This window comes from Amphiura filiformis, chromosome 1, assembly GCF_039555335.1.
Source record: "Amphiura filiformis chromosome 1, Afil_fr2py, whole genome shotgun sequence".
Classification (NCBI taxonomy): Eukaryota; Metazoa; Echinodermata; class Ophiuroidea; order Amphilepidida; family Amphiuridae; genus Amphiura; species Amphiura filiformis.
Genome location: NC_092628.1, coordinates 65,802,736 through 65,821,442, shown reverse-complemented (window position 1 = coordinate 65,821,442; position 18,707 = coordinate 65,802,736). Strand labels below are relative to the sequence as shown.

General features: G+C 35.3%; 2 protein-coding genes across 2 annotated transcripts in view; one reads left to right on the top strand and one right to left on the bottom strand.

The window, feature by feature from the left end:
- Positions 1 to 146: 146 nt before the first annotated feature.
- The window catches only part of LOC140151234 (uncharacterized), a 37,595-nt gene continuing 19,034 nt past the window's right edge, over positions 147 to 18,707 (top strand). Inside the window, exons 1-2 of the mRNA XM_072173507.1 lie at positions 147 to 311; positions 7,754 to 7,823. The gene's annotated coding sequence lies outside the window, so the exon portion shown is untranslated. The remainder of the gene's footprint in view (positions 312 to 7,753; positions 7,824 to 18,707) is intronic.
- LOC140151244 (glycoprotein-N-acetylgalactosamine 3-beta-galactosyltransferase 1-like) lies at positions 7,937 to 15,833 on the bottom strand. Its single transcript, XM_072173518.1, is given in 6 exon segments — positions 7,937 to 9,730; positions 11,589 to 12,050; positions 12,052 to 12,119; positions 12,122 to 12,188; positions 12,190 to 12,269; positions 15,681 to 15,833. Coding segments are annotated over 6 exon segments (1,014 nt in total). The 5' UTR covers positions 15,811 to 15,833; the 3' UTR covers positions 7,937 to 9,523.

Here is an 18,707-nt window from a genome sequence, read left to right as displayed (position 1 = left end):
TGATCCACCAGTCCTTCAACTGCTTACGCACGGTCATCGGGTTGTGCTGGCAGAAACGGCCATTTTATTCCGCCATGTTGATTGTTTCGAGATCGGGGCCGAGGGACTCAGGCTAATGTATCCCTATGCAATAAAAATACTGGTGCTGCCATTTATGAAGGAAACTATATTGAACATCTATGGCGGTAGTTTTGATAGATTTGACGGAAAATGTATGCTTGATGTAAAGATGAATTTACAAGAAGTAAAACGCGACTTGCTCCAGGCAATTAAAGAGTGCTCTGATAGGGACTTCTTCAAAGTGTGAAGTGGTAAGATTTCATATTTATTACCCACTTTTGATTGAAAATCACAAGGCAACAAAAATTAGGTGATCGAGTTGCAGAATTCTGCAGCGTTGCCGCTACAATGCATTATGCAATATACTCAGAGGCAAAGAGCTTTTAAATAGAAATAGAGTCGCAATAGATTATATAATCTTTTGTTCGTTTGATGCCGATTAGAAGTTGCGACAGGCTATTCATAAAAGTGGTACCATTGCATTGTTCGAACAAAGCCAAGGGTTCCGCCATTAAATTGGTCACTGATCCGGCATCATATTAACGCTCTACACGACATGCGAATATCAATAAGTAGGTATCCTAGGTGAATTCAAATTTGCCATCAAATTGCATCGTTTTATATATCAAATTAAAGCCCTTGAGTAAACTAGCCCTAGAACTCTGGCCATAGTATCCGTTTTTACTTCCACTAGGGCCAGAGGCACTTACATTGAAAAATTTGTTGGAGATGCTTGAACGATCCAGTACAAAAAATCAATGCTTGATCGAACAAATACAAATGTGTGTCAGGTCACTAATAACATGATAAAACCCACTTGAGAACACACAATCGCCAGTCATTTCTAAAGACGCATTTATACTCAATCGCTTTTGCAGAAATCTGAATCGCACGCATGATCAGTGTACTAAATCGCCGTCGTATTTGCCTGCTGAGCATGCGCATGAATCGCTGTTTTTCAAAAGCGACACGTAGGCCTTATAATATTGACACCCTCTGTCGGTCAAGGATTCAGTCTGATGATGAGCAACCCATGGGTATAAACACAGCTTTACACAATGACTAATTTACATAGGCACAAAAGACCGTGTTCATGTACCGTTACTCAGCCAAACATGGCAGAGCAGGTCCCGGATGACGGTACATGTTCCTATCTCCTCAACGTTATACCTTTCCAACAAGGAAAGAGATACGAAAAGCGAACGTCTAGAGTAAACTAAGCCAAAACTGAAAACCTTTTTTTTCATAGCACTTTCCGTAGCAAAGTTACATCTTGTCAAAGATTGACTTTCATCAAAAAGATTCAGCTAGCAAAATTCCCCAAAAGCGGCATTTCGGGGTGTTTCTAGATCTTAGTCTCATGGCGATGGCAGCTTTTTTTAATGGAACTGCTATCAAAATCCTCTAAAATTCCATGTGCGACTTGATTATCACCATAAAAAATCAGCTGTTTGGGTCAAGTGAAGGATAGAAAACACAGTTATGTAGGTTTCCTTCACCCACCTATCCTCGAGAAAAAATTCAAATTTCTATGTAAATATGCATTGTGTTGGGGCCCCGGTCTCGGCGAATTCGCTGACTAGTAAATGTGTTAACTAAGGTTTGCCTAGGTTACCTACAATAAGTGACCACAATACAGTCATGTGTAAGGGCAGTCATGTGTAAAGTGGTACCATTGTCCTGACGTGTCCCAAATGGGTGCTTGTGTGGGTCTGAGGTCTATGGAGGAGGCTTTAGCTGTCGATTTAATCACCTTTACCACATATACCTGAATTTAGGCGCCTCATTTAAATAAATTGAATGCTTTTGCTGATCGATTATACACATTAGAATGTATGAAGGCTGCCGTGTCACATATCTTAATACACTATAATGGTAATCGCTATACGTATACATACAGTATAAGTATAGGCCTATAAAGGTTGTTTTTAAGAAATTTCCATTTAATTTTATTTTAAGAAGGAGATTGGTATAGAAATAGTGGCGTGCCCAAAGAGGGGAGGGGGTTGGAGAGGAGCAGATTCACCCCCTGTGAGAAGTCTTAGGAGGGGAGGAGGGAGGAAGAGAGGAGGAGGGGATATGGAGAATGAGAGAGGGCTGGAGGAAGGGAGAAATGAAAAGATATAAAGACAAGTAGATAAATAGAAATATAAGGAAAATGATGGGAATGAGAGAGGGAGGGTGAGAGGGGACAAGGAGAGCGAGGAAGTGATAAAGTGTAGGCCCAGGAAAGAATAAGTACCGTACAGAGAAGGGAAAAGAAAAGAATGATGAATAACTTTAATAATAATTATTAGGCCTATATAATAACTAAACACATAACAGCACTGGGCAGCCATTCGATGATGTCAATGCCTTTATTCATTACGTAATTAAAACGCCCAGTCAGATGTATTTCACACCTGCCAAACACAAGTCACCCAATTTCGAAAACTGGACGTTGAATGTACACTCTCAAGAATATTGATTGGCAACATTTTCCAATATATCAGCGCTCTAATCGGAATCAATAGAACAATAGACCCTGCAGAGCGTTGCTCAGAGGTATATTGATATTTGATATACTTCATTAGCTCGAGTCGATCTAAAATTAGGGTGGTCACATGAAAATTTCAAACCCACCCTGGAATTACTTTTTCTGTCAGGATTGTTCCTGCTGCAAAATGATTTTAAAACCGCTTGAATCAACTCAATCGGACAATCCGTTGCGAAGATACAGCCTTTTAAAGATTCACAAAATTGGCCATTTTTACCCCGTTTTTAGGAAAATCCTAATTTTGTCATAAATTTGCATATTCACGGAGCGATAATTGTGGGAATAAAGCCAAAGAAGGCACGAGATGTATTGTTTTTGTTTATTTAATGTTCATTTATGCAAATATTAAAAATCCAGGGTCATAATTGCTATATTTGCTTCTTTACAACATTTTTAAAATGGCTGAAATCACAAAAATAACTCTTTTGCCAGTACTTTTAAGGTAAATATATGTGATTTTCACCGTTGAGGGCACTATTATGTGGTCGCATGTCATAAGTTGGGTACAATTTCCATTACATGGTCAAAAATGACAAAAAATTTATTATTTAATATGTTGTATATATTGACAACCTCTAATAATTAACACCATTTTAAACCTTAACACATGCTTAATTTTTGAGATAATGCTTTATTACTAATTAATTAATACACTGGCGTCTATGTAAATCTCAATTTTCAAATGCGTTTTTCTCAAATCGGACCTCAATTACAAAAATGACTGTAAATTTTTTATTTTATGCAAGAATGTCATTAGATTTGGAGGATATGTTCTCAATACATTAACGCTTCTAATGAACTATTTAAAATAATTGTACGTATGTTAATTACATTGTGAAGGTCAATGACCTTTTTACAAGTAATTAGCGAGATGGTTATTCTATTATTGAGGAAATGAATATCAAGAAGAGAAATGTACATTATCATATTGCTAAAAATACTGAAATTCAACTAGGATTTCATTAAAAATGAACAAAAAATGGAAAATACAGGGATTGAGTTTTAAAGGCGTGCGAGTGCGATTCGCACGCCGCACGCCTGAAAATACGCCGAGGTGCGATTTTTCGCACACCTAAAAAAAAAAAAAAAAAAATTTTATTTAGAATGTCCCTGGAACTTAAAAATGTCCCTGGAAATATTTTTTTTTTTTTTTTTTAACTTGAAAAAAATTACAAAATATTTAAAAATTATAAATTCATGTTCAAAATAGGCAAATTTATAATTGATGTTCACATTACAACCTATTTATGAAGTAAAGAAGCATACAAAACAAATGCATTTTAAAATCATTCATAGATTATTATGTGAACATAATTTACAAATTTGCCTATTTTAAACAAGAATTTATAATTTTTTAAAATCTTTTTTTAATTTTTTTTTTTAAATTAAAAAAAAATTCCAGGGACATTCTAAAGTTCCAGGGACATTCTAGGGACATTCTAAATCCAAAAAAAAAACTAATTAAAAAAAAAAAAAAAAATTACAAATGACACTAGCAATAAGTCCAAAGTCCAGGGCATCTATGCAGTATACACCATTCATTACCCCAGAGCTTTTACCATGGCCATTAAAAAAAAGTACATGTATGTTGTCACAATTGCTAAGTTTTAGCTGAAAATGAAATCATAGTCATACACCAGTTTTGAAAAAAGCACACCTTGGTTTATTTAGGTGTGCGATTTGCAGCACACCTAAAAGCACACCTCGGGTTATCCAGGCGTGCGATTTACAGCACACCTGTCACATTGCAAAACTCAATGCCTGAAAATATAACCCTTTAAGGTGGTACTACACACCTTGATAAATTTGTGATATTTTTGCATTTTTCTCAAAAAATAATAACACACTGGTAACAAAAGTTATGTATATTATAGGGTAAGGAATCCAGTTACTAAACCGGAATTTCAGTGACTCAAGACAAGCGGATGCGTTATTTATGATAAGAAAAGTGGTATCGCTAGAATGTACCTCATTTCTTAATTATATATAATGAACCCCTTGTCTTGAATCACTGAAATTTCAGTGAAGTAATTGGATTCCTTACCCCTATAATATACATGTATATAACTTTTGTTACCAGTGTGTAGTTACTTTTTGAGAAAAATGCAAAATTAGTCACAAAATTGATCAGGTGGTGTAGTACCACCTTAAGTAGTCAGTAATTGTTTAAATTGTACAAATTCAACATTCAAAGCTGTCAATACATCATACCCTCCCTAGATTTGAAAAAAGTAACCAGTAGTTTTGACATGCTGACATGTGAATTTTCACATAGGCCCTATTGCACGTACACTACCGCATCCGCCTGCTCCACATCCGCCTGCTCCTCCACCCCTGGCATTTTTCATTTCAACTGATGTGATTTTTTTACTGAATAATTTATGATTATATGCTTCAGTAGACTGAAAGAGTATAATATTAGGCTTAAAATGAGGTATCAACCAATGCTGTAGGATATGGGGTTACGGAAAGCCAATCAAATTTGCATCACAATTTTCAGAAAAGTGTAATCCCTCCACCCTTTTAGCATACCCAACTTATGACATGCGACCATGTGCCAATTTTGACCTTCAAAGGCCTGTATTTCCTAAACTACACAACCAAATTGTCTGATTTTTACACAGGATTTTGCCCTGAGGGTAAAGATTGTAAAACTGAATATAGCATAATTTTACATCTTTGGGAAAATAGGTTTATTTGATGATAAAAAATTATTTTGTGCGTAACTTTTTTATGCGTGACTTTACAAAATGCTATATTCACCTTCATTATGAGCAGAATATTTTCTATCTAATTAGGTAGTCGGGTTTGCACAGAAGTTACTAGAAGACAAATTATATGGAATTCAAAATGCCCAAAAGTTTTCCAACTGCTGCAGAATCTGTTACATTTTCACCATACATTTGTGTATGTAGGCAGGGGTACACACAATAGCTAGCATTGTAGCCACCCTACTAAAATACAGGTTTACATTTAGTATCTAACATTATCTTGCTGTATTTCAGTTAGAGCGTCATAGGTAGAAAAGCTGGGGTTTTTTTAGAACAATACAAATCGTAATCTAAATAAATGCTTCGTCAGCCTTCAGGGACGCGACTTCACTCGATTGCATGCTTCCTGTTTAAGGCTGACAAGGTTGCAAAAACTTGCGTCCAGACGGATTTTTATGTGTGCATCTGAAATTCACGATCAATCATACCGCATTTTCGCCGTGATATTCCATCTCCAGTCTCTAGACTATGATAATTTTTCTCATTTCCGTGTCAGTTTTGGTCCTGAGGCTAAACGTGGTCAGAATCAGACCTAAAAAATATGCGCAAAGTCTGTCAATCTTTTAGCAAATTTTCGGACTTGTACTTCCGCATTTCTTTAATTAACATGTTGACTTGTTGATGCTAAGCTAAACACGCGCTGCCACAAATAATACAAAAAAAGGTTAACATTTGGATTTTGTCTTTAAAATTGCTTTTATTCATCGTAACAATATAAATACTAATAATAGGGATGTCCACTGTCAATACATTTGCTACTAGAACGGTTTCCCATATTTACTGTTATGTGCACTCACCCATGTATTGTCAATGCAAACACAAATCAATGCAGGAAGTCCCATGGTATGCAGTACTTGCATTGGCTCCTGATTCCACCAGAAAACATTAACCAAACTCTTTCCTGATTGGTCAGTAAATAGACAAGACCTTCCTTTATCAAGGGATCAACTTTTTTTAAAGAAAAATTAATGAGATGAGAACTACAACAGGTTGAAGTGACGACATTCTGTGCATCAGGTCTTGAAATGCAATTATCTCCGAATTTGGATTAATTCAGACAAGCAAACTTACAATACGGTACTCATAAAAAACTATTTTTGAAGACAAAATGTGCAGGATGTTAAGAAATATTAAAGAATGTTTTTCCAAAACCCATCTCAAATTATGCACTTCTGACCACCATGTGCATTTTAGATATAATGCTACCCATCATGGCTTCCATGCACACGCAGTATATTGCTCAATGTAGTAAAGATAACCTTTGAGTTGGAGCAAATTTCTCAAAATTGGTAGTGATTAATGTTACCAAACTTGTCAATTTCATGATGAAATATAACAGGGTTGTTTGATTTAATGATTTAAATCGTGATTTAAATCACTTGATTTTTTTAAAATCACTGATCAATTTAATTAAATCAACTTTTTCCATTTTTTACCATTTTCTTGCTTAAATTGACTGTTTTACTTCATTCTTAATGCTTCTACAACTTTTGGATACAATAAAAATAAAAATACCTGTATGATGTCACTTTATCTGTTGCTAAAAATTCATCTTCGAGGTGCAGAACTCAACAGGTTTGTTCCCCATGATTTTACCAAATTTTGTCTTTGAAATGTTCACATGTAAAAACATGTTTTGATTTTTTGTAAATACCTGGCAGGATTGTGCATATGACTAGCATTCCACTGGTACTCTTTTGACTTTATCATGGCGTATAGCAGTTCTTGGAATAAAAAATTGATTTAAATAAAAATAATCCGATTTTTTTTTTTTTTTTTTTTTTAATAAAAAATCAACAACCCTGAGAAATATAATCATATTTGAAGATAAAATGTGCTGACCTGTTGAAGAGGATTTGAGCTTCTACCTTAGATGGCTAGAATTTTTAATAGCTCTGGTCTTTGTTTGCTTTTGCTAAATCCTGTTCAAGTTGTCGGTTACCAGGCATTGTATTTTGTATCTAGGTACGTACACTAAGCCAAAAAAGAAACTTATCATTTTTCACATGGTCATATCTTAAAATCCTGTCCATCAAAATTAAGCCTATTAAACATGTTCACTCATTGGCAAAAGACGCCAAATTCGACAACACGAAGTGCCCAGTGCACTCACTTTTTGCATAAGGCATCCATCCAATCTCATCAAATTCACTCATCAATGCCCCCACTGGATGACAGCAAATTATACATCAGTGTATGAGTATGACCCTAAAGGCAAGTACGGTAATGATAAATTTGAAAGATCATTCTAATAATTCCACATAGAATTATATTTTTTTTATTATTGTTTAGTTTGAATAGTTTCAATTTGACCTAAAGATACATTGCCTTTATTTTTGCCCAAATATTACTGCAATTCAGCTGAAGCCATTGATTGTATTTACAGGTGTGCCGAGTTATCCTGTGCATTGAGTTCTACCACACTAGCAACACCTACAGCCAACCAAGAAACACTGGTAAGTTTTGAGTGTGGTTTCATGTTGAATGTTTCTACAATAATGTTACCCTTGGCATTAATTGACCACATGTATCTCATACTAGTCTAAACAAGAATTTTACGTCTCTTTTTCAGGGGGAAGCAATTTCGAAGTGGGGAAATGTTGATGGTCAAAAATGAGCCAAAAAGGCCTAAAAATCTAAATATCAGGGCAACCAGCATCCCACAGGAGGGGGCAAGAGTTCTCACATTGTTTGGGGGCAGCTTCCCCCCTTTCCCACTGATGTGCAATTGTGCATTCTACCGGGGTATTCTAGTGACACAGGGTAACAGCCAAAATAAGGACAGAGGTGACAAAAAACACCAAATTGGCATGCACATGGCTTCCTAATATTATTTAAAGTGATCAATTTATAGTGGTTTCTTCTGGAAACCATAAAACATGGATCAAAGTTCATTCAGATACTCAAAAAGAAATTGTGTTAAACCACACCAATTTTACTCTAAGTCTTATAAGGAATCAGATTTAAAACAGTTTGAACCCAAAATACTGTTTTTCCGGCATCATAGAGCATTGCATATTACCCGAAATGGCATTTTTAAAAACAGTGCAAGGACAACTTAATGCCTATAATTAGGCAAATGTATGGTAATTTATGCAGATAATTCAGTGTCACACCATCATTGCCTATTCAGGGTACAAAGGGTTAAAGTATTGTTTGAATGACATATCTGTGATTTACAGTTTTTGAGTTATAGGCAAGAAAGTCAAATTATGTCAAATTTTGCCTCTACAGTGGTCATTCCGGGTCAACATTTGAAACATGGGGGTTGCGGCCTGCGGGCCATTTGAAAAATCGACATGACCAATTTTAACCCATATGAAAGAAAATCATATAATAACATTGTAAAAATGTAACAACCCCCCACTATATCGCATTTTCTAAAGCTGCATGGTGTACCTTAATTCAAACTTTTCTCACGCTGCATGTTATTTGCAGTAAGCACCTTCTGAACATGTTGAAGTAATTTCAGGTCAAGCTGTACATCTTATTTTATATATCAATATTGCAAATTTCGGGTGATTTGTTTGCATTGTAAAATTTTTGTACAGTTTGTACCGGTACTTGGTTTATAAGCTGCACAAAACAAACTTTGGTCGCACCCATCCTCCACCCCTGGACATCTGCTGGTATCTACCACTATAATAGTGTGGGTTGGGAAATAAGTCAGGCAAGAATTAGGTCATTTGTATAAAAGTTTGGGAACTGCTGATCTAGAGACTCATCGCAAAAATAGGTCATTGTCAATAGGCATGGTCATTGACATAGGCTAATTTCAAGTAACCTTGGGGAAAAAACATCCTATGTATGTGAAACCTATCTTTATTTGAATTGATAAAAGAGGATCATTGTGAGACTGTTGTGATAAAAATCTGAGCATTTTTTTCAAATTTTACCTTTTTTGGCCAGTATATGAGCTGGCCTGCCTGGTAAGTGCTGGTGAGAGGCATTCTTGCCCCCTGATATGATTATAGTCAGTTATTGGTATTTCAGGACCAATATAGGGATTTCTTTGGCAAGAATCCCTGAAATTTGATAAAGGAGTTATTATAAATAGCAAATAATTTGTCTTGCTTGCATCAAAAGTTGTTACTACTAATCTTTAATATTAAATAATCTTCATTTGTTCCACTTCTTGTGCGGCCACCTCTTGCCCTTAGTGTTGCCCTCCTGCTCTGACCACTGCTTTGTTTAACTCTTCTCCATCCATCAATTTGGACATAATTGGTATAGCTTCATCAGGGCAGGTATAATGTCCAACTCCAAAGGGTTTCATGTGGTATATCAGGTATTCTAACTGATACATTAGAGCCGGACTTACATAGTGGAATGAAATGGAGTAATCAGAGCAACATTCTGGACCCTGTAGTAAAGCACAAAGAAACAAATAAATTGAATGTTTAGAATAGCCTGCTTTGCAAAGTCAGCTGTACAAAGTGTACAAATATAAATGTGGCATAATCTGGTCCATGGGGACCAAAGGCAAAAATTTGAAATTGAAAAGTGATCTCATCCTGAATCGAACCAAGGACCTCAGGTTAGCAAGACCTGTGCCTTGACTATGGGAGCTTCATGATTGAGGTAGACTGCAAATTGAATTGGATACATTGTATTTTAAAAGCGTTCACTCAATCCTACCTCTTGGTAAGTTTTTATGCTGATTTGCATATTTGCATAATTAATTAGCATTTATAAAAATTAGCTCATTAATTATGCAAATATGCAAATTAGACGGCGGCTTCACTATATAATACATTAGAAGATATTAGAAACACTTTGACCAAGTTTCAGGGCAAAAGTATGCAAAATAAAAGTACCCTGAACATTTATGCATTGATTTTAAGCAAAATATTGGCAAAAATTACATATTAATGAGCCTTTCCAGTCTTTTTAGCTCATTAAGAGCCAGTCTCCCTAATTATGTACATGAATAAGGGGGGTTGTGATACAAAAAAAAAATAGAATTGTCTCTAAAAAATAATTTTGGTACATATTAGCACCAACAACTCACATGTAAAATATGAGCGTGCACAGCACCCTCGTTCAACATAATGTTTGACATGGTTTGTTTTTAAATTATAAGTTATCCCAGGAATTGATCTCGGAACTGGATTTTGTGGCTAGGGACCACCTCATTGGTGCCATTGAACTTTTCAATCAAACTTACAGGACAAGGCCAAGGCTTGTGTTAAATAATGACCCTCATAAGTGAATTCAGGCCCAGGTAGGATTTTGGTCACTGTCTTTATAAGGGTTGTTTTACAATCAGGGTACACAGATTGTCTCACTGGGGGTGAAAAATGAAGTGTCTAGTTTTTCCTCAATTTATTTGTTTTTGTGTTGTAGATAGGTCAAATAGGAAATCTGTAAAATTTTTAGGCGTCAAGTGTTCAGAGTTTCAAGTTATGCCAGAAACATGTTTTTGATACACATGTTTCTGTATACCTAATTTTTCGGAGAGGACACATTTTGACGGAAACCTGACGTCCAACTTTCAAACATGTGATACATGGAAACTAAGTGTAAGTGGACTTAGTGTTTATTATGAGTTTGTAGGATATCTATAAGTGTTTTTCAAGAAAATATAATTTTAGTCTTGGGTCAATTTTAACTATGGATTACGAGCTTGTATTCGGAGAGGACATTTTTTGACGGAATTTTCAACATAAATTTGAAGAAATGGTACAATTAAGGAAACCGTCGCAATCTTATGTGGTTCTCAATTTTGAACAATCATGTTTCAAACATTACTTCTGAACTGTCAAAATATGTTTTTATGTTATAGCTGGCAGTGATATATCATTTGCAAAGTTCACAAAGGTCAAATGAGACGGTTATTTTGTCCCAAAATCATACAGAAATGTATATTTTCATAATTTGCTAAGCATTTCAAACAGTTTCTTTGTGGCTGTAGGTGGAACTAATAGGGGCCAATAATTAGGCATGGCAACTTTTAATCATAAGTTAATCTAATATTTGAAACAGGGCACAATATGGTGCTCAGCCCAAATGTACCCTGATTGTAAAACAACCCATAAATAGGTAATTATTCAGTATGCTGAAATTATGCTGCATATAATATTGTGGTATGTTCTATTGCTACAAATAAACTCAAATAAATGAACTACATGTAGGTAAATTATTGTAAATGAGTAATATGTTTGCATGTTATTTTTGCTTGTTTGTTGTTTTTAAATCCTCAAAAGCTATAATACCGGTACCTTTGATGTGTTGTAGAAAACATACTGCCAATACCAAAACCCTTTATCTACAGAACCAGGCACTAAGTGGTCTTCAGGTTGAAATGGATGAAACCTATCACGGCCAAATTTGTCACGAGAGTCCCCTGCTATGACTCCTGCATTCTCTAGGCACTTTCCAATTTCCAGATCTTCTGCTCCGCCAGGATGTTCTGCAGATCTGCATAATTTTGAATTTTTAAATGCAATTTCCGCCAAATTCTGCACACCAGCTTTGCTAATTACATAACCAGCTCCACCGCTCATATATCCCTGTTTAACATAAGGTTTAAATTTCCCACCAAAATAAATTGGTTGTGAAGAGTTATATCCTGCCAGAAAGTATCTTAGGTTTTCTAGTATTAGGTACGTATCATCATCGGCTTTTATAAACCATTCGGCATCATCTAAATACTTATCATAAAGTAATTGGAAAGTATGTCTCGCTTTTATACCATAAATATTCTCTGCCTTCTTTTGCCTCCACACGAACTGTAGGGAATTCAGGGTCCACTTCGAACTAATGTATACAATTTTGTTACATCGTGTAGCCCATGTTGCTTTGATATGAATGGTTTTTTTTTACTAAATTTTGTGGACTTGTCAGGACCCAGCATAGTACTCTCACTTTGGAATACATCAAATCTGCTAGAATATCCTGATCTGTGGTAAAAGAACAAGGAAACAGGTGCATCATTATTATGTTTGTGGTCATCAGGTTTATAGTTAAATATGAATAAAGAATTATCAACTTTGTACTTTTGAAAAAGTGTGGTGATGAAAGTTGTGGCTTCTGTTTTGTAATTTGTGTGTAGTAGGTTTACACCCTCAAATCTTGATCTTGGTCAGTAACACCAAGGCAACTTTAACATAATAATACATGAACTTTTTGGCTAAAAGTTCATACAGTTCAAGAAATGTAGCATTTGTTTTAAATATACAGCATTCATTATGTCTATTGGTGAATATATTGGGTCTACACCTTTTAAGATCTAAGGGAACAAACCAAAAGATCGATGACGTCCTATAAACGTAACTGGTTTTGTTTCTCGGCCGACCCCTTTGGGAGGCCTACCCTATAATGCAAATCTTGAAAACGGGGCCTGTTAGGAAAGGAAGCACCTACATGTATGGGAAAACAAACATCCATTACGGCACACAAGTATGACTTCTTACTATAAGGTAGAGACATAAAGGAATAGAATACTTGACAAAGGTTAATTATTTATTATACTCTACTTTCAGCAACTGCTGCTCTCCAACAGTGTTTCCTTTTTGTTTTAGCAAAGCACTGGCAGTATGTATGAAGAGAACCATTTCTGTTTCAATAAAGAGAACCATTTCTGGTTTCAATCAAGTTTTTATTAATATTTGTATAATTGTACGGATATAGCTACAATGTAGGCCTATATATATATATCTACCTAGAAGTCACTGGCATTAGCTTTGAAGTTCAGTGTGTGCTGTGTTGGCTTAGAGTGGTTTCTTGCATGTACATACATTGTATGCGGTCCGGGTATGCGGTACATTGATCGCGCATATAAAAGTATGTACATGCACCAAGTAACGCTAAGCTAACGCAGAGCACGCTGAACTTCAAAGCTACTGTCGAGGACGAGGTAGACATATAGACTATAGATTTTTATTCTTTCACTTACCCAGTTCTGTTTCATGTTTGTGAGAAAAGAATTGTTGTTGTTCATCAATAGACACGTCATTACTAGCATCTACTTCAATGTGTCCGTTTGGATCTGAGTAATCAGTGAACCACCTCCTTTGTTCAAATACTTTACCACCAAATTTGACTGCAAAAAGTGTGATAGAAAGACCACACATATATGCCAGTATGAAGTAGGACAGATGGAACGTTATTTGCCTTTCAGTAGCCATTGTCAGACCAGTATATCAAATAAGAGAAATGAAAACAGAATTGCAATGGCGCAGGAAATGTAACAGAAATGTTCTAGCTGCACAAGAGCAGCCTATTTAAAAATCAAATCTCTACTGGTAGTACACAAATATCCCAAAGCAAAAAGTACGAATTGACGACATGTTGGTGAATTAATGACTGATTCTGTTTTGTTTTATGTACTGTAGGAGCTTCCAATTGATATTTGCAATCCTTTGATATTTCATACATTCACCAACATAATTGGTGTGTGATATACATTTGTAGCGGTCGTTAATATTTTTCCAGTTAATTAACAAAATTGGCACATTTCAAAGTTGTTGTGGCTGCTGCTGTCATGTTCAAAAAAGTTTGTTTTTAAATACTATCTTGTCAAAGAACTCTGTTGGCCAGTGAGGAACAACACATCCCTGCACAATGTTGAAGTTCAGGCAGGCCCAGCATCCAGCTAAGCCAAAATCATCCATTATGTAGATCTCAATATTTTTGTTGCTTGTATTTGCTACCATGATGGGAACTTTTTCAACAGATGTCAGGATGGCAAGTTTATTTAAATATCATGTGGTACACTTAGGCCAGTTAATTATCTAAGAATTGCTTGACAGTGTCACTCAATATTTGTTAGTCAGTGTCACTCATACATTTAGAATCAGTGACCTGTATGCAACAATGTCAGTATAAATATGATAAGACTTATCCTATATATTATGGTATTAAAATTAAATTGGACGCTTGATTTCTAGTGGCAGCTTTGGGCATTTATAATTTCAACTGGGGTGTGGGGGGGTACTGTTTGAGCCATATGCATATATTAATATTAGATATATCTTGATCTTGATTTATTTGTGTGTCTGTTTTCCTCTGAAAGATTTTCAGCAGGTTTATGACAAGGTTTATAGCCAAGTTCTACTTTGACTTATGAAAGTACTGTAAAAGTTTGCCTAATGGCGCCATGGGGTCCCTTGACATTCAAAGTGGAATTTTAGGCACAACCTATAAGTGCCCTCCCATAAAATTCCCACCAGCAAATAAGGGCACAGAGGAGGGAGCAGCACTCTATGAAAGTTATTATTAATGTTAGTCTCTAATAAGTTCTGTCTACGCTTGATTACGCTTATCTATGCTTGTCTACATCTACATCCGCATGCAAACCCCACCAGATCTACAACAATGAAAAGGGGAAACTTACAATACAGGATTAGGAACACTCTATTTGCACATGAAATTTAAATCAAGGCAAAGGTGAATCTTTACAGCATTCTCAGTTGTAAAAAGAGTCAGAAAACTTATTTCCCACATATTTATGAATATCTTAATCTAATTGTTCTTACTTGAAAGTTTTACCATTTATCTTTTTAATCTTCTTTTGTTCCACTTCTTGTATGGCTACTTCTTGCCCTTAGCATTGCCCTCCTGCTCTGACCACTTTTTTTTTTCTTTTTTAATTTTTAATTTTTTATTAATAAGTTATAGACCCTAAATTTCTTGTTCAAGGTTGGAACCAGAGAAAAACTGCTATTAAAAAAACAACCCCAAAACTAAAAGTTCTGAGATTTTTATTCACAGCTGGATGAAGTTGTTCATTTTAAACACTTTTGCTTCTATTGTACAGCTAGCAATGCATGTTAATTCAATATGTGCCTGGCTGTTCAATAGAAGCAACAGTATTTAAAATTTACAACTTTATCCAGCTATCAGAATGTCCGTTTGTCATTGCCACACAACATTCTCATTGCTCAGCCTTACAAAAAGATAGGTGATTTCTCTGTTGATATCAGCAATAAAACTAAAGAATAAAGGGAGTGATTTAATCTTACGCTCTCACACTCCTGAAAATTTGCAGAATTAACCTGGGTTTGTTTTTGCTATTTCAGTTTTTTAATTTCTTGCATATATTTTGAGTTTTGTCTTGTAATTACTTTTTGGTATGTGTTTACTTATTTTTAATAGTATTACTGTTTTTCTCCGGGTTTCTCTGGTTTTCCTCCTACCAAATTTGGACCTCCTCCCATATCCCTGTCCCGTCATATTTGGTTGGCATCTATTTAATTTAGTAGCCTCTGAACACTATTGGGTTTTGCCTGGCTTCGGCTGAATGTTATAAATTTAAATAAAGGAGGACTTTTCCACTGTAAAGTTTTCAGATTGTGTTTACATGTACTTACCTAGTTTTTTTTCATGTTTGTGAGAAAAGAATGCTTGTTGTTCATCAAGAGACACATCATTACTAGCATCTACTTCAATGTGTCCATTTGGATCTGAAAAATCAGTAAACGACCTCCTCCTTTGTTTCATTATATAAAGTGTGATAATAAAACCACACAAATATGCAAGTATAAAGCGGGAGAAGTGTTTCCTTGTACCTGATGTAGCAGCCATGTTTCAAACAAACAAGTGAAATGAATACAGACTTGAAATGATGATTATGTTCCAGATGCAATTAATGGCAGTATTAATAGTTGGGATACTCACTGACTTCGCTATTAAAACAGACATTAATTTGTTTGTTTGATTATAATTGATCAGATACATTTGGAATCAGCGAGTCGTATGTAAACATGTGAATAGAATAAGGGACCGCTCACAAACACTTGTTGGGGGGCCTGATGCAAAAAGGGGGGCCCTGAAAATTTTTGACCCTCCTAAGGGGGAGGGGGCCGTGAAAAAAATGACCACAAATTTTCCTGGGAAAATTGAGTTTATGGGCAATTCCAAGCAAAAGTGGACATGACTCAAAAAAATAAAATTGCCTCTATGTATTTCTTTTTAACTTTCATATTATTCCAAACAGATGTATTAATGTTCAAGTTCTAAACTTTTTTCTGCATTTTTCTAACATTTTGTTTTAAAAAAAAATTCTTTCAGAGAGTGTATTTTTAGTGGAAAAATCCTGTTCAACTTAGATATTTTCTAAGTGGGCCTATTTTATTAAACAGGAGCACTTTTCTTTTTAATTTGATACATTTTATATCTATGAAATATGGTCTTCAAGAAATATCCATCACATTTTAAATAACCCCCGCTAATTTTTTCCTTTCTTTGTGTTTTCATAACACTAAATATGGTGTAGCACGAGTTACCGAGAGATGCATTTTTTAATATATTTCCATAAGGTTGGCAATTTAATTGATGCCACTTATTATTTTCCTTCTACTAGTAGTACCTTGAATAAAAATAAGAAATTGAAATACAAAACACTATCCACCACATAATAATGACCCCTTAAAAACTGTAGCACGAGTTACCAGTAGCACGAGTTACCGATGTAGCACGAGTTACCATAGCCCAATTCCCCCCGTACCAGCAAAGGTAATGCAAAATACCACTTGATAGCAATAGAGGTATCTCCCAACTGCATGAATATGCATTTATGTAACCATGGTAACAACTTTCTAGCAGTAGGCCTACTGTAGCCAGTGGGGATGGGGGCAGGTGGGGCAGACTTCCCCCTGGCAAACTAGAATTACGCAGTTTGTAATTAAGGTGGCACTCACTCAAAAGTGTGTAAATAACAATGTTTTGTAAATACAATGATATGCAAATAAGCTCATTAATATTCTTAAATATGCAACCAAGTTTGAAGTTGATTGGTTATGCATTTAAGCTGCAGAGTGGATTAATGAAAATGTAGGCAAAATATGCAAATAAGCTCATTAATATTCATAAATATGCAAATAACAGAACACAAAACTATACAGCACATCAAGCCACCATATCCTATCACCATACCTATCTATCTATCTGGCATAGTATACCAAGTATGTAGTTGATCGATTATTGCGTTGAAGCTGCACAGTGGATTCATCAATTTGCTTCCGCCCCAGCAGCCGAACAAAGAAACAATCAAAGGAACAACCAGGCAACCACACACATGTGTGGGGGCCCAAAATTAAAGATAAAAGTGCCCTTCTGACAGACAAATGAAATATGGAAGGCAAAGATAGAGAAAAGGTTCAAGGAGCCAGTTCCACCCTGATCATGCGGCAAAATAGTGTAAATATACCAAATTTTTGTGCACACATACCAATAAAGTCCCTTTTTTTGAAGCTCAAAGACTTAAACTTGTACAGTCTCTCTAAAAAAAATGCTCTAGTATATATCCCATAATACCCGGTCAAAATGATGCAACCCAAATTTTTAGTCCCCCCCCCCAATCTAGCTCAAAGAACTAAGCAATACTGGAAATCCTGAGACTAGCTAACAGCCACAGTGACATTTCAAGTTGATGCTGAGATTTGTATGATTGATACAAAATTTGTTCATGTTGTTAGTATGATGGGTCTCATTTTTCAGGTGAAGTGATTGAAATCGTGCAAACTGTATTCAGTAATGCACCAAGCAGGAAATCACAGGAAATGATCTCAACCAAAAGATGACCAAACATTCTATACCGGTAGCTCAGAAAGCAATTTTTAAATTTAAAGAAACTTACAGAGCCGATCATTGTAAAGAACCACGAACATTACAAGTTTTGTGAACTAATTTAGGGTGAAATAACCTGGAAGTAAAAGTCTATCAATTGTTGACTATTCAATTTAACTGTTGAAATTTAAGCCCTACAATGTAGTAGTATGAAATATCCAAACAGGGTGGAGCAAGGGATAAGTACATACATGTAATGCTGGGATGTAATGTGTGTGGTACATTGTATGCCGATACATGCACTGTATTGGTGTTATTTGTACATAAATTGGGTTATTTTTGGGGTTATCATGGTTATCATGGTCACACTATGGAATAAGTTACCGATTCATATTCGTCAAGCACATTCTCTGAACTCATTCAAATCGCAACTCAAAACTCATTTATTTATTTCAAATGTCATTTAATTTGTATTTATTGTTTGTAGTGTAAGTTTGTAGTTTAAGATAGCATTTATTTTCTTGTTTGTAAAGGGCATAGAGACATGTTTTGTTTATGCACTTAAAAGTGCCTCCATATTATTATTATTATTATTATATGTACATAGATTGGGTTATTTGATCATATACCAGTCATTGAGGAATTTTTATCAAGAAACTTTGACATTTAAAAGAACATTAACCATTTTGTATATGGCCGGACAAACTGTAGCACGAGTTACCGTAGCACGAGTTACCATGTTTTTTACCAGTCAATGTAAAACTATGAGGGACAAAACTTTTTAAGTTATACCAAGATCAACCTTAGCATAGCAGTTACTTATCATATAA